General features: G+C 38.2%; 1 protein-coding gene and 1 long non-coding RNA gene across 4 annotated transcripts in view; one reads left to right on the top strand and one right to left on the bottom strand.

Annotated features, from left to right (window-relative positions):
• LOC122529128 (ankyrin-3-like) overlaps positions 1-14370 on the bottom strand; it is a 71755-nt gene that overhangs the window by 22376 nt on the left and 35009 nt on the right. For all 3 annotated transcript variants that reach the window (XM_043654928.1, XM_043654927.1, XM_043654926.1), the window contains exons 19-21: positions 7113-7241; positions 5650-5755; positions 2947-3027 (exon numbers count right to left, since the gene is read on the bottom strand). In XM_043654928.1, coding sequence (XP_043510863.1) covers positions 2947-3027; positions 5650-5755; positions 7113-7241 — 316 coding nt within the window. The remainder of the gene's footprint in view (positions 1-2946; positions 3028-5649; positions 5756-7112; positions 7242-14370) is intronic.
• Positions 10337-13309, top strand: LOC122529138. Its single transcript, XR_006306756.1, has 2 exons — positions 10337-10482; positions 13243-13309. It is a non-coding gene; the product is annotated as an uncharacterized LOC122529138 (long non-coding RNA).

Here is a 14370-nt window from a genome sequence, read left to right as displayed (position 1 = left end):
GAGAGAGAGAGAGAGAGAGAGAGAGAGAGAGAGAGAGAGAGATTTAAAAATAAGAGCAATCATTGCATGGGGGCTAATTATTTGGACTCATAAATCATTATTCAACACTGTTACATACGAATATTGTGCGAACATTTGGCCCTTCGATAAATAATACGATCATGCTAATTCCTTTACTTAAGTCAAACCAATTATAATTAAAGAAAAAAAAAATATTTTTACTAAATGTGTGTGCATATTAATTACACTAATCTAATCAGGTTCTTTGAAGAATTAATTTCGGCTTTTTCGGCACGTGTTGAAGACTTTTATGTACACATCTCTTACAACGTTACTCGTGAAAGCGAATTATATATACTATTTCATTGAAGTGTACACATTCGAACTGTACGACTGTGTGATATTTACTTGATTTTCCAGCGAATCAATGAATATTCCATTTCTTTTTTTTTTTTTTTTTTTTCAAAAACTCGTAGTAAAAATATTTTACAAGGCCAATTTATTATAAAACAGACGACTGAGTTATCACATAAGCACGCCAAGCCGAAAAGCAACGTTTACGATCAATCTTTATCTACAAGCGTCAAGTTAAGTATAATAACAGAAATTATTCTCGAACGTGTCATTTCTTTTTTGAAGGCGGTTTCACGTACACGGCTTGTACTTATGTGTTAAACGTTTCAACTTGTTTCGCAACAAAAAAATGATTACACGTATGCTTTGAGTATGATTTCTTTTTTTTTTTTTCTTTTTGTGGCGCATGAGGGATAACTGTGAAAGAAAAGAAATAAATTAGTTACAAGGCGTCAGTGTGCAAAGATAAGTTACATGAGAGATGAAGCAACTTAAATTTTAAATCAACTAACTAAGAATCGAAACGGTACGGCTTGTGAGCTTGTGTCAAGGATTTTGTTGCATGAATTGTCTATGCCTGCAAGCGCAATACTAATTAACACTGCATACTATTGTAAAAAAAAGAAAAAAAGAAAAGAAAAGAAAAAAAAAGTCATTAAAATCGAAATTCGAAGATCCAATCCGATTGCTTCCTACTGATTGCTGATCGATGACTGTGCTGGAGACTGATTCTCGCAATGAATCTGAGAATTATTCACAGAGATGTTGCGCATACAGTGCGTGCACAGTGAATATAATCGCTGTGAATGATAATTGGTATTTCATTCGTAATCGCTAGAAATATTTTTAGACGCAAAGAAAAAAAAAAAAAAGCCTTCGCGAATAACATTTTTTCCCTTTTCTTCTTATACACAAGTAATCTAAAAATTTCTTATATACAAGTAATCTAAAAATATCGGTCGTACATAAATTTCACGAAGGTTGCTCAAGCATGAGATGATGTAACGGAACTGTTTAATGTCGTGTTTTTAAAATATATTTATACAGATTTTAGCAGCGACGGGCTACGACGTCCAATAAACATAAAATGACGTGTTTGCGTCAAATAGATTCAGAATTCCCGAAATGATTTTCAACTGAACGATTTTGGTAAAACTTTTGGTAAACCTTACTCGACACCAATATTTCAATTGTTTTCTTATTATTTAGATTTCTTTCGTATCTACTTCATCGTATGAACTCGATCGTTTCGGTTTCGACCGAAGATATATTCATTGTGCACGATTGACGGTTTTCGTCTAAGAATGTCTACTGATAACTTGAGCGACTACGGGCATTGTGCGTTTCAAAGGAAATGTCTCAAGAACATAAATAATCAAAAAAAAAAAAAAATTGAAGTATGCGGTATGGCAACTAGCAGAAGCTAAGATTCAAGAGAAGTGTCACTTACTTTCTCCACTGTGGAATTCTGCGAGTAGCGCAAATAAAATAACAGAGAGGAATCGGGAACAAAATAAAAAACGCGTTAGTATCCATTCGTTCATAAAAAATGGTGATGAGAGATGACGAACATAGATGGAGTCGAGATTCTGAACTCTAGCGCAACTTTACAGATTTTCGAACATTTCCGATGTCTCTGTTTTTTGTTTTTTTTTTTTTTTTTTTTCTTTTTTCTCAGCACGTACGCATACCTTTTCGTTTCTCTTGGCCCTTCGTGCTTATCATGATGATTGTGATCTCATTTTTGACTTTCGAAAACCCGCAATCATCACACGCAAGCCACTGTTCTATTATACAAAACTACAAAAAACAGGGAACAACAATAATAATTATGTATTATAGTGGAGACGCAACGAGGCCACACCATTCACACTCTGCGGAAAAAAGGTATACGTTAGGGTGGCAACGTAAAACAAAATTGTTCCGAAATCTGTACTATCGATGCCTTCGATTCGAGTAATTTTTCTTTTTTTGGTCGTGCAAAATTATTATTTTCTTTTTTTTTTTTTTACGTTACCGATACAATATGTAATCAACAGATTTCGTTACATATATACATATATATGCAGAAAAATAGCTCAAATTTGTCATAAAGGGAAAGGGGGGAGACACAATGACACAAGCAACAGCCACTATGACACGAACGTGTTCAAAATGGACAAACTATCGTTAAAAATAGAAGGACGAACGACTCTTTTTCTACATTTACAAGAGCACTTATTTTTACGTTTGTCGCAGTATTCCAATTACTCCTAATCTAGCTAAATCTCGTAGGTTCTCTCGTAACCGTTTAGGCAAATTGTTCAATCAACGCATCATCGAAATTTATCTCTACGAATATATCAAGTATTCTTGCGCATTTCCTTGAGAAGAAGTTCGAAGAATCGCTATATTTTTTTTTTTTTTTTTCTTTTTGTAGGATTCCTTATAAAATTTACGTTCAAATGAAACTGCAACGCAAAATTCGCTAAAAAGATCACAAGCCAGTTGGAATCGATAGAACACCTGTACATTGCGTGGTCTTCCTCGGTCTTACACATGAAAAAACGCCTAGCACAGAAAGGAGATTAATAAAAAGGGCATATGGTGTACCTGTCCCTCCACATTCCTTGTCCTTTCGACATGGTATGACCAAGAGCTGCCAGCGATGTGTTTAAGGACTCTAGGGACGCTCTGATCTCAGAACAAAATCTGGTATAATTATGGATGGAAAACAAAAATTCGTTTCATGCGCATGCTTGATTATTCTTGTTCTCTTTATTTTTTTTTTTGGTTTCTTTTCTTTCTTGCCGTGCATTCTTGCACTTTTCCCTGCCGTTCGTTTTAGGAAACTTGTGCACTCGGGGAAACTATAATACATACGCTACATGTTCAGAAACAAGTACGTGCAAACACATGTGCTCTTGTACGTGGTTAAAAGGTACACGAGGAGGAAACATTCTGAAAGTCACACCAACAAGATCCCAAGAACAAAACGTCGTCTGTCCGACACGATAAGTATCCTGTCCTACTAAACGCTCAAAGAGAGAATCCATTGTGAACGTGAGGTACACACAAAAGCACCATTGTATTGAAACTGCTACATTTTGTAATTTTTCTAACAAACTCTCAAGAAAAAAAAAAAAAAAAGAACTCTTAAAATGTTGTCATTTTTTTTTGACAAATTCTTAAGAAAAGAAAAAAAAGAAAAAGAAGAATAAAATAAAAATAAAATGAAAATTTATACGATTTCGTTTTCTCTTCACTTTTTCTCGTTTAGTAGAACACGATACTGTGCATTCATCTGATTTTTCTAGTTGACTGACGAGAGTTCTGGAACTAATGTAACAATCTGCCCGTTATTAGTAAGGAGCATGGGTGTCCAATTAAAATTACTTACACCGTCAAAGAATCGTTCATCCCAAAGATATTTCAAGAACAACATGCTTATTAACTAGATAATCTAGTATTGCTACGAGCAAGACAGGATGTAAACGAGGGCACCAAGCGGTTGACTCTTGTTTAGCTGGTTGGCTGATTACATAAACGTTTATAAACTGAACATTCCGAATGGAATTAAAAACTGAAAAATACGTGAAAAATTAAAGAAAGAATAGCTCGCTATGAGAGATATGATGTGTGACAGAGAATTGATTATAGAGCTCAGTTACTGATTTGGTTCTCTCTGGTTGGCTCCATTTGAAAACGTTCCATGACATAGTCCTAGCGGTGACAATTACGCTGTTACGCTATCATTATGCACGCGATTATGTAACAATGAATTGTGTCAATTATTGCGTATGTCCTATAATAACCGTTTTATCATCTCAACGCAGAGATCGTCGTCACTATGTACCCCATATATTTAATACAAAACGATACTTTCGTTCTCGATTTTCGACTTTTTACTCGTCGTTTAAAAATTTTAATGCAGTCACTGTATTCTATTATAAGTCGACGTATAATGAAAATATCTTTTTGTTCGTTATACTTTATTAATATAGGCTTAATTATATACACGCCGAAGCCAACTAAAAATTAAGTTGAAGGAATTTTGTAAAGACGGAAAATTCGAGCTCATTGTATGCAACTCGCGTATATATAAATTCCCACAGTCTTGCCTATCACAATTTGTTATTATATAGATCAGCCAATGATCCAGAGGATTAATTAGAGCGGGAGTCTTTCACCAATGCACACCGTGTCACACTATAATACACAATATTATTGTTTCACAACATGAAATCGTTATCGTTGTTTCCGTTTTTTCCTTTCACGTATCTTGCGTATGCTTGCGTTGTATCTGTGTACAACTCTGTGTCAAAAATTGCGCAAGACAAACGCCAATAACAGCCTCTCCAATGGAACAATTTCCCGATTTACTACACTCCCTAGCCAATGAAATACATTACGTCAACCTCAACGAAGAGTATACTTTAATAAGGCGACGTTTTAAATCCAATTATACGAAACAACGAGCTGCGTTTTTACAAGCATGAGAATTTCGAAATTTAACGCGAAATGTTTTTACTGAATTTGGACGGTTTTCTTTTCTGGACTTATATATGAATTCAACAAGTTCGTGTTAATCTGTAGATATAGTTTTGCTTTGTATCACATTTACGTTGCGCTATTATTTAGTATCAAAACAAACCATGCAATGTGAAGATCGGTTTCGCGACTTTTTTTTTTTTTTGTCTCAGGGTATTCAGTTAGTAGAAGTCGGATTAAACATCCTCTTTTTATTTTTTTTTAATTTATCGTGCATGCACAGAACTGTGTGCAAACAATCATCAAATCGATAGACAACGATGCAGACTTTTCCAGGTCGAAAAGTTCTCGTAAGCAAAGGGAAGATCGATCTGACGATTAGTTGAAGAGAATTTGGAAAAAGAATTCAAACAGCTTCGTGAACTTTTCAAATCAGATGCAATTGAGATGTATATGTATATATTTCAATTATACTGCAGACAGATCTTCTACAGATTTTTGCTTCTACTCGATGAAATACTTCAAGACAGCAGATATTTCAAATATGTCAATGGGGCAAGTTGTATGATATTTTGCAAGATACTACAGTCCGTCGCGATAGTTTTCAGAAAATTTACAAATTAGACAGACTGTACAGTATAGATGTAAATGTACAAAAAATTTTGTCAAGCAGTTTATGATACAATAAAGAAAAGAGTTTTTCTCGGAGCAGTATTTATACAGTTGCGATTGAATGATACAACATACCCTGAATTGTTTGACTACTATTGTTGAACAAGTGGTGGTTTATAGAACAAGAGAAGAAATGAATAAATTAATACATACCCGACGTGCACTGGGTGCCTATTAATATCAACATTGTCTAGTTTGAGATTGGCAGCGTTTGTACGTTGATAATTTTCTTTCGTGATCATCTCGGTTATCGTCGGTGCTACAAATCAAAATTGTACGATTAATCGTAGAATGCTTCTCTGTTATCGAGAAAATTGTAGAAAACATTTCACGTGCGTGTCTTCGATTGAAAAAGAAAAAAGAAAAAATTCGTCAGATATAAAAAATAAAATTTTCTCCAGAGACGCAACTTGTGCCGTGTGACGAGATGAACTTAACCTTCAAGGTTTCAAATAGAAAATTAATGGCACTGATATGAATGACAGGTACTGTATGTATATTGGAGTAAACCCGGAAATAATAAACGAACGGCTTTATGCGCCGACACAAACAACCGACACTCCAAGCATCTTTTGTAAAGCAAGACTCATTAATTTATGACCCTCCATCATCTCGAATGACCTTTCATTATACCTTGTTGAACTCTACAATCGCTGCCGCGCAAAGAATAAAAAGAAGAAGGAAAAAAACAAATACAGCAGTCCACTTGAATGAAATTAAATCGGCCATGAAATTCTCTTCCGTATTTCTACGAACAGAAAACTGATTCTGTGATACTGTGTCCTTCGTTAACAAGTCGTATTATTGTTTCAACTAGAGTCACGGGTCTGCCCTGACCCGTTAGAGAAAAATTTAAAATGAGCGAACAAACGTTGACGTGGATTTCTGGTGACGAGTAGCCAGAAGATAATAACAGAAGACGCAAAAAATATTCAAATTAACTCGACTAGTTTCAGAATTTTAGTCGACGTATAATTTTCCTTGATCTTTTCAATTTGATATCTTTCATTCCAGTTCCAAGTGACGTTGACTCGATAATTTCGCAGATATTTGATTTTTTACTTTTTTTTAAAATGAAAGTTCCTTTTTCTACATTTTGAATTTTTAATAGTTTTCCTTTGCGGAGTAATTCTCAAACAATAACATGTCAAACTCTGTAAATGTAATATAATATAGTACCGTAAATACCAATACAATAAAATTTTCCAAATAAACACCAAAAAAAATTTATCATTTACTCGATTTACTCTCGACTGAGTGTATCCGTCATCGTCCAGAAATAATTATGCACACCAGTGTGCATTCTCGAAATACAAACAAAACGCTTAACGGCTTAAATAAACTCGAACGCGAATAATTTGGTCAAGAGCAAACAAGCTCGTAAATCCCATTGGAAAATAAATTATTTTGTCTTTTTTCTAACGTCCTTCTTGTACGTTCACTCTTTAGAAACACGTGTTTGTTGTTAAAATAATTTAGTGGCGCTTTCGAAGCTCGCTTGAGAGAAAGAAATTGGCAATCGGTAGAGTGTAAAAATTTACGCCACCCGTAATGTGTAGACGTTGGTAGAGAAAATGATTACAGTGCGTCAGTAATGCTTTTCGCGTAATGCTTACCACCGGAATGTCGATTGTCCCTCTCGTCGTCTGTCACGTTGACACGCATCGAATCATCACCCATGGACTTCATGTCGTCAACAGTCATGTATCTGTATTGCTGTTGGTCGCTGAGCATCGGATCTTCACCTGTGATAAACGAATTGCGAATTATCATTATTACGATTGCCGGTGTCGAATCGACGGGAAGAAGTGTTCTTTTTTTTTTTTTTTTTTTTTTTGCAAGATTCGGAGAGAGAGAGAGAGAGGTCGTAAAGATCTACCAGTACAGTCGTTGAACTTGCATGAAAACAATATGAGAACGTGGTGAGAAAGATTTATGCACCAACGTAAAGAAATCATGAGAGCCAGCGAACAAAAGGGAAAATGTCATTGCCATGGAAATTATCGCAATCAAGCTGAAAGAAGCAAAATTAAATACTCGTGTCGTTATGTTTGGTACTCGAGAAGATTCGTGTCGTTGGTCTTGGCCTTACTCGGAGCCTTGGCAAAACCAACATAGATAAACTAAAATGAAACTATGCGCACGATGTGTCAATGACCCGTCCATGACGTTTACGCTCGTGCGAACATTTTTTTCACGTGTCGAACGTACGAGTCGCGAAAATGACAGAGATGTGTGTGTGTATATATATATATATATATATATGATTCTCGTTGCAAGTAGAAAATATATATTTTTAAAAGAATGCTGCTTAAAAGCTTATCAAGAGCGTTTTATTTTTACGCTCGGAGATAGCACGCGTGGTTATCAGTTACGCGAAACGTACGAATATACAGGGTGTCATGTGGTGATTCTGCATGAAAAACTGAATAAAAAAAACATGGAATAAAATTTTTTCACACCAAGTTTCTCGTTTCCGAGAGAAATGACTTTGAATGTTTATCGAGTACGCGTGCACATGATCAAGATTCAGCTCAACGGATTTCATTGTTATCTCTACTAACATTTGTAAACGTTCCCAATGTTTGTACGCGAGGGCGTCGAATGTCTACTTTGCACCAATTTTTTTTAGTTTAAAAGAAAGTGACGTTGTTGCATGCATAATTGTGCTCTTCCCGTTAAATTGCTACGAACATTTTCTAATTGTGTTATTTTGTAGTTTCAATGTTGCAGACGCTATAATAATTTTTTTCTTTCATTGTTCAACGTTCGCTGCGTCGCTAGAATACACCATAGATTTAACACGACCCCGTAAATAAAAATCCAGCGGCGACAGAGGTCCGGAGATCCAATATCGATTAGTTTTCGTTTAAAAAAATTTCTCACTTCACGACTGAAACGCGATGGTACTCCATCTTATTGATAACTTAAATTCCTTCAAATTCCGATAATTGAGTTGAATCTTGATCAAGTTGCACGCATACTCGATAAACATTCAAAGCTATCTTTCTCGGAAACAAAGCTTCGTATGAAAAAAAATTGTATTCCACATTTTTTATTCATTATTATTTTTTCACGTAGAATCATCAGCTTCCCGCTTGCTAACCACCAGTTACGTGACAGCCTGTATATTCGAATAATAATCCTCGGCGACGTGAACGATCGACGATTCGAAACGTTTTCTTCCGTTTACATTATCGCATACACGCGCGTATGCACGTGTGTAGAAAGCACCCGCGCAGAAGCACGATTCGTTTGGAGAATCGTCGAGCGTGTTTGCAAGTACCACTAGATTTCTACCTCTGTTCTGACAATAATCGTAAAACGTGCGGTGTGAAATGCTTCGAGCCAACAGAGACGCAAAGAACTTGAAACAAATTTTTCGGCTGCGCGAAATAACGAATAAGAACGCGTACGAACGGTAACGCGTTTTTCACAAGACTGAGATCTACGTCGCTTATCCGATCGCCACGTACAACTTTGAACATACCTTATCAGATATGCCAAGAATATGGAACGCACAATTATCTAATGAATGGTCAGCCGAGAAATTTACAGCCCACGTTCGAGCAACGCCGCTATGAAGACTAAACTAAACTAGCCTGGCACAAACCGAAATCGTTCCAATCTACACCATTTTAGGAACGTGGTGCTGTGTCAGCTTCGAAAATAAATGTACGAACAGAACACAGAAAGTTTATACGATTATACGTGTATATACATATATATATATATATATAATATATTGCGACACATCCCAAAAAAGATACACACATTACTAACGAGAACGTGAACGCTCGACTGTTTCTTTTTGCATATTGTCGATACGAGCGGGCGCAATCTCATCTTTTTTTCTTTTCCTTTTTTTTCTTTTTTCTCTCCATTCTCTCGCGGCCGGATGACGATTCAGGAACTGGCCGGCAATGATGTCACTCGTTATCTCGAGAACGTACTCTCTCTCTCGAGCTCGAGACCGGCGGGATCGATAATATCTAAAATTAATAGAAACACGAAACAACTGGGCCCACTGTAGCCACATGGAGAAACTGTACTCTAATTTTAGCGGTCTGTTCAAGGACAGACTGCCGAAGCGATTCTAAACCATTCTCTAAGCCTCTGAGCTTCTATCTACGAATAGTTGACCTCATAGGCAGCGACCTATATCTTCCTGAATACACGCGCGCGCGTAGTTCGTGAAAACCAACCACGTCGTGTAATCACTCGTTGAACAAGCTGTCGGACATTGGGCATCCGTCATAGACCAGAATAGTGCTAAATCGTAATCAACGAGACACTTTTAATTTCCGTCACGTTCCATCGGATTCCCGTTTTCCACGCATCGCGCGGCGGCGCGACGCGCGAGATTCTCGCCATTCGAGAGAAACGCACCGACGACCAACATCAAAAATAGTATCCACTCACCCGCGAGAGAAAACTCCGCAAATCGCAGTATATTGGTCGGTGATCGCAATGACTGGGCATCGGCTGCGCTGGCTGCTCGCCGTTTTGACACTTTTCAACAGCCCCCCCCAACAGCTTGCTAATGTTTCCCGCGAGAACGTGACGTTCCGCGGTTCTCGTCGATTCGCGTCACACACATACATTATACATACATACACACACACATACACGCCAGCCACACTCCATTTACAATTGTAATAAACCTTTATTGCTGTGTAATCGCTGTTGCAAACCAGCCAGTCGTGCCGTTCGTCCGCGATTCTACGTCGCGTCGCGGATGGAATACCCACACCCGAAAAAAAATACGAAACCGGTCAATTATTATTTTTTCTTTTTCTTTTTCTTTTTCTTTTTCTTTTTCTTTTTCTTTTTCTTTTTCTTTTTCTTTTCCTTTTTTTTTCTTTTTCTTCTTCTTCTTCTTCTTCTTCCTGTTAAAGGTTAAAAGAAAAGCCTGGCTGGCCTTGATCGTTGCCCCTCCTCACGTTCGCGATATCATCGTTCGCGACTTATGTCACCGATGCGTCCGTCTCATTGTTATGTCACGAGCGAGGATCACAGTCACGTTCGATCGTAGTTATGCCCGCTCGATCACGATCGCTGCCTTACAACGCCCGCCTCTCCGTTAATCTCTGTCGTTTATGGCCCGACAGCTTTTGACACGCTTGTCAGATGATCAGCGTCGCAATCCCATCCGACGAATACCAAATGTCGTTTCCTATGACCATAGAGAAGCTTGCGAAGCTCACCTCCAAACCGGAACAACCCACGCGGACGCTGACAGAACCGTCTCTCGCGCGATACAGTTCCTCGCAGCGGTGTTTTGCTTACGCAGTATGCATTTGACGTGTCTCCAAGTACCGTTTTCGAAGTATTCGTACATACTACGACGGTACGTTTCCGTGCATATTCTAATTTTGTCCCGGTATTTGGGTTTGCACGGCGAAAAAAGAAGGAGAGAAAGAAATATTCGAATTTATCGAACACGCACCGTTTCTAAATGTTTAAACTTCGTCGCTGACGTTACGTCGACGAACGACGTAAATATGTACATCACGCGAATGAACGAAGATTGCGGACAATCCGGTTTAAATGTGCTGCATAAACGCCGTGACGTTGGATTATCTATACTGCAAATAGACGTTGCGTACATGCGCGTTTATGCACGTGTGATGACAGTTGATTCGAACGAAGGAAACGTTTGACGGTGTCGAGCGATTTGATTTCGCGTGGAATCGATGTGTGTGGCTATATTACTTCGATATACTTGAAATACCGACGGAGTCAGTAGGTTTCTTATGCAAAATCATTTTACAGTTTACGAGCGTAATTAAAAGAATCGAATCTGGATAGAAAATTGGCTTACGTACGTATATGTTATAAAAAGCGTCGTGCTTTGAATATCTCGTAGACTTTTTCATACTACACGCACTCTGTGCAACTTTGTATCTTTAAATTTCTCATAAATGCATGAAAATCGACAGCCAGATTGAATGAATCTTTAAAAAATTGGGACATCTGAGTAGAAAATTGGTTTACGTATAAAAGGCGCTATATTTTACGTTACGTATAAATTACGTTATATTTTGAATTTTTTTGTACTACACGCACTCTGTGCAACTTTGTATCTTTAAATTTCTCATAAATGCATGGAAATCGGCAGCCTAGTTGATTAAATCTTCGAAAAATTGGGACATCTGAGTAGAAAATTGGTTTACGTATAAAAGGCGCTATATGTTACGTTACGTATAAATTACGTTATATTTTGAATTTTTTTATACTACACGCACTGTGTGCAACTTTATGTCTTTAAATTTCTCATAAATGCATGGAAATCGGCAGCCTAGTTGATTAAATCTTCGAAAAATTGGGAAATCTGAGTAGAAAATTGGTTTACGTATAAAAGGCGCTATATTTTACGTTACGTATAAATTACGCTATATTTTGAATTCTTTTGTACTACACGCACTCTGTACAACTTTGTATCTTTAAATTTCTCATGAATGTATTCTTTTGTACTACACGCACTCTGTACAACTTTGTATCTTTAAATTTCTCATGAATGTATAAAAATCGGCAGCCTAATTAGTTAAATCTTTGAAAAATCGAATAGAAGTAGAAAATTGTTTGACGTATATTATAAAAAGCGCCATGTTTTGAATTTTTTTATACTACACGCACTCTGTGCAACTTTGTATCTTTAAATTTCGCACAAACGCATGAACATCCGCAGTCTAATTAATTAAAATATCGAAAAATCGAATCTGACTGGAAAATTGATCTACACGTGTTGCCATATTTTGAATATATCTCGTAGATTTTTCTCATATTGCACGCACTCTGTGCAACTTTGTACCTTCAAATTTCCCACAAGTGAATGAAAATTCTTCAACTAATATGATTATAGTTAAATCTACGTAAGATTACATTTTTTTAAATTACAGCAGAACTGTTTAACTTTCGTTTAACGCAGTCAACTATAGTAGGAAAACAAAGTCGCGTGCCGGAATCTTATCACTTTGCAAGCATCGGTTATCAAAAGTACTATGCAAAACTACATACTTTGTTTTGTTTTTTTTTTTTCTTTTATGCCTAACGACTTCCATAATGCCTCAATCAATAAAGACAAAATTAGAAACGCAAATAACGTGAGTAGCGAAGTGAAAACGAAACGGGGAAAGAAGAACCAGCGGAATGTCGACTCTCATTCGCCGATATTTTCAAGAGACCGTTCTAATTTCAACCGGGAGGCGTCGGGAACCAAGAATCCCGCTTTAAATAAAGAATGTAAATACACAAAACGTCTCTACACGTCATATTACGAAACTAGGATCGTTTCTGATTTTACGATTTACTATGACATCCTATATGATCCCGAGCCACGTGACCGACATCACCGTCCTTTGCCAAAATTTCGCGCGTGTACGAGATACTTTGAAACGCCCTATCGTCCACTATCGTTTGTTAATTTATCCCAAGTAATCGTTAAGGGAAAGCACGTGTGAAAAGAGAAGATACGAAGAACACGCCCTCAAGCCGTTGCAAAGTAACGTTGAAAAATGACGATCGCTCACGCGATCGGAGCGAGTAACAGTAGCCAACAGTTGAAATTGACATTAGGGTGTGAGAGCGAAGTACGAATCGTAAAAGAACAGATGTATTTACATGCGCTGTCGCTGCTCCTGTTGCTCGTACACCCGCAACACGTTATCTTCTTCGATTGTTTCTGCTTCGGTCGTCCTCCTTTGGCCATTTTGTCTAATATTTTTTGCGCGCGCAAACGACGAGGAAGAACACACGCACGCACACACGGCGAGGTTGTTACACGTTTCTCTTTTTTTTTTTTTTTTTCGTTTCGAGTTTCGATCAAAACACGTGGATCACGAAGCCTGCCTCGACGTATCTCGTCGAGAACACAGCAGGGGGGGGGGAGTCGAAAACTGTAACGGACACGCTCCTCCGTGGCTTGAAAGGTTTAATACATCGCCCGGAACTCTGTACTCAGCCCACTGAACACGATGTACTGACGGTGTACGCCGTACGTACAGGACTAATTACATCACCGACTCAACGACCAGCAGCCGTCGTCGTGGTCGTCGGTGTGCAAGTTGAGTTACAAGCGAATTACAATTAACGCACGTTAGCGCTACGCATTCATTGACCAAGTCCACCAATTGCGACCGGCACACTTCCACTATCGATTCCTTCCTACTGGCCTCTGGTCTTGTTTTGTCCTTGCGTGTGCCAGTTTTCCCACGGAAAATCGGCCGACGAACGACGAACTCCCGTTGATCCCGCGCAGGGTGTTCTCGTCGTTACCGAAGATCCACGTTACGCAAGCGTGACGGCCCCTGATTAGATTTGATTTGTTAAATTGCATTAACCGTGGCGCGGGCTTGGACGCCTCCTTTTCTTTCGCGCTTTATTTCCTGCTCGCGTGCTAGCAACACGGCGCGGGTCAGGAACAGCGACTGCCGCCTCGAGATTAATACAAGTTCGACGCAACGACTACCTAACAGAAACGTGACCTCATTCCGTGAATCACCAATTTTATAATAGTATAGCCCGCCACCGACGGCAGCTTTTCCACTACTTTATTTACATCGGCGAGAATGCGCGTTGCAACTCCTCCCCGGTGTAGGAGTCGGTAGGCAGGAGGAGCGTGTCCAGATGCAATTGTTGTTGGCACTAAGTGGACGTTATCACGAGAGCGTAACGGTCAGAAACGGCCCCGGTGATCGAGTAATGGGTCGACGAAGACTACCGATCTTCTTCATCAGCCGGTGAAATATATGCACGTACGGACGAATATATGCACACGTGACGTGCATACATCGAGAAACGAGACTAACGATCAAGTTTTTCCTTCATTATTCCTTTTTCTCTTTTTTTTTTTTTTTTTTTTTTTTTTTTTTT

Source organism: Frieseomelitta varia, unplaced genomic scaffold (assembly GCF_011392965.1).
Source record: "Frieseomelitta varia isolate USP_RPSP 00005682 unplaced genomic scaffold, Fvar_1.2 scaffold_279, whole genome shotgun sequence".
Taxonomy (NCBI): Eukaryota; Metazoa; Arthropoda; class Insecta; order Hymenoptera; family Apidae; genus Frieseomelitta; species Frieseomelitta varia.
The sequence above is the reverse complement of the archived record's forward strand: the minus strand, read 5'-3'. Positions and strand labels throughout refer to the sequence as shown.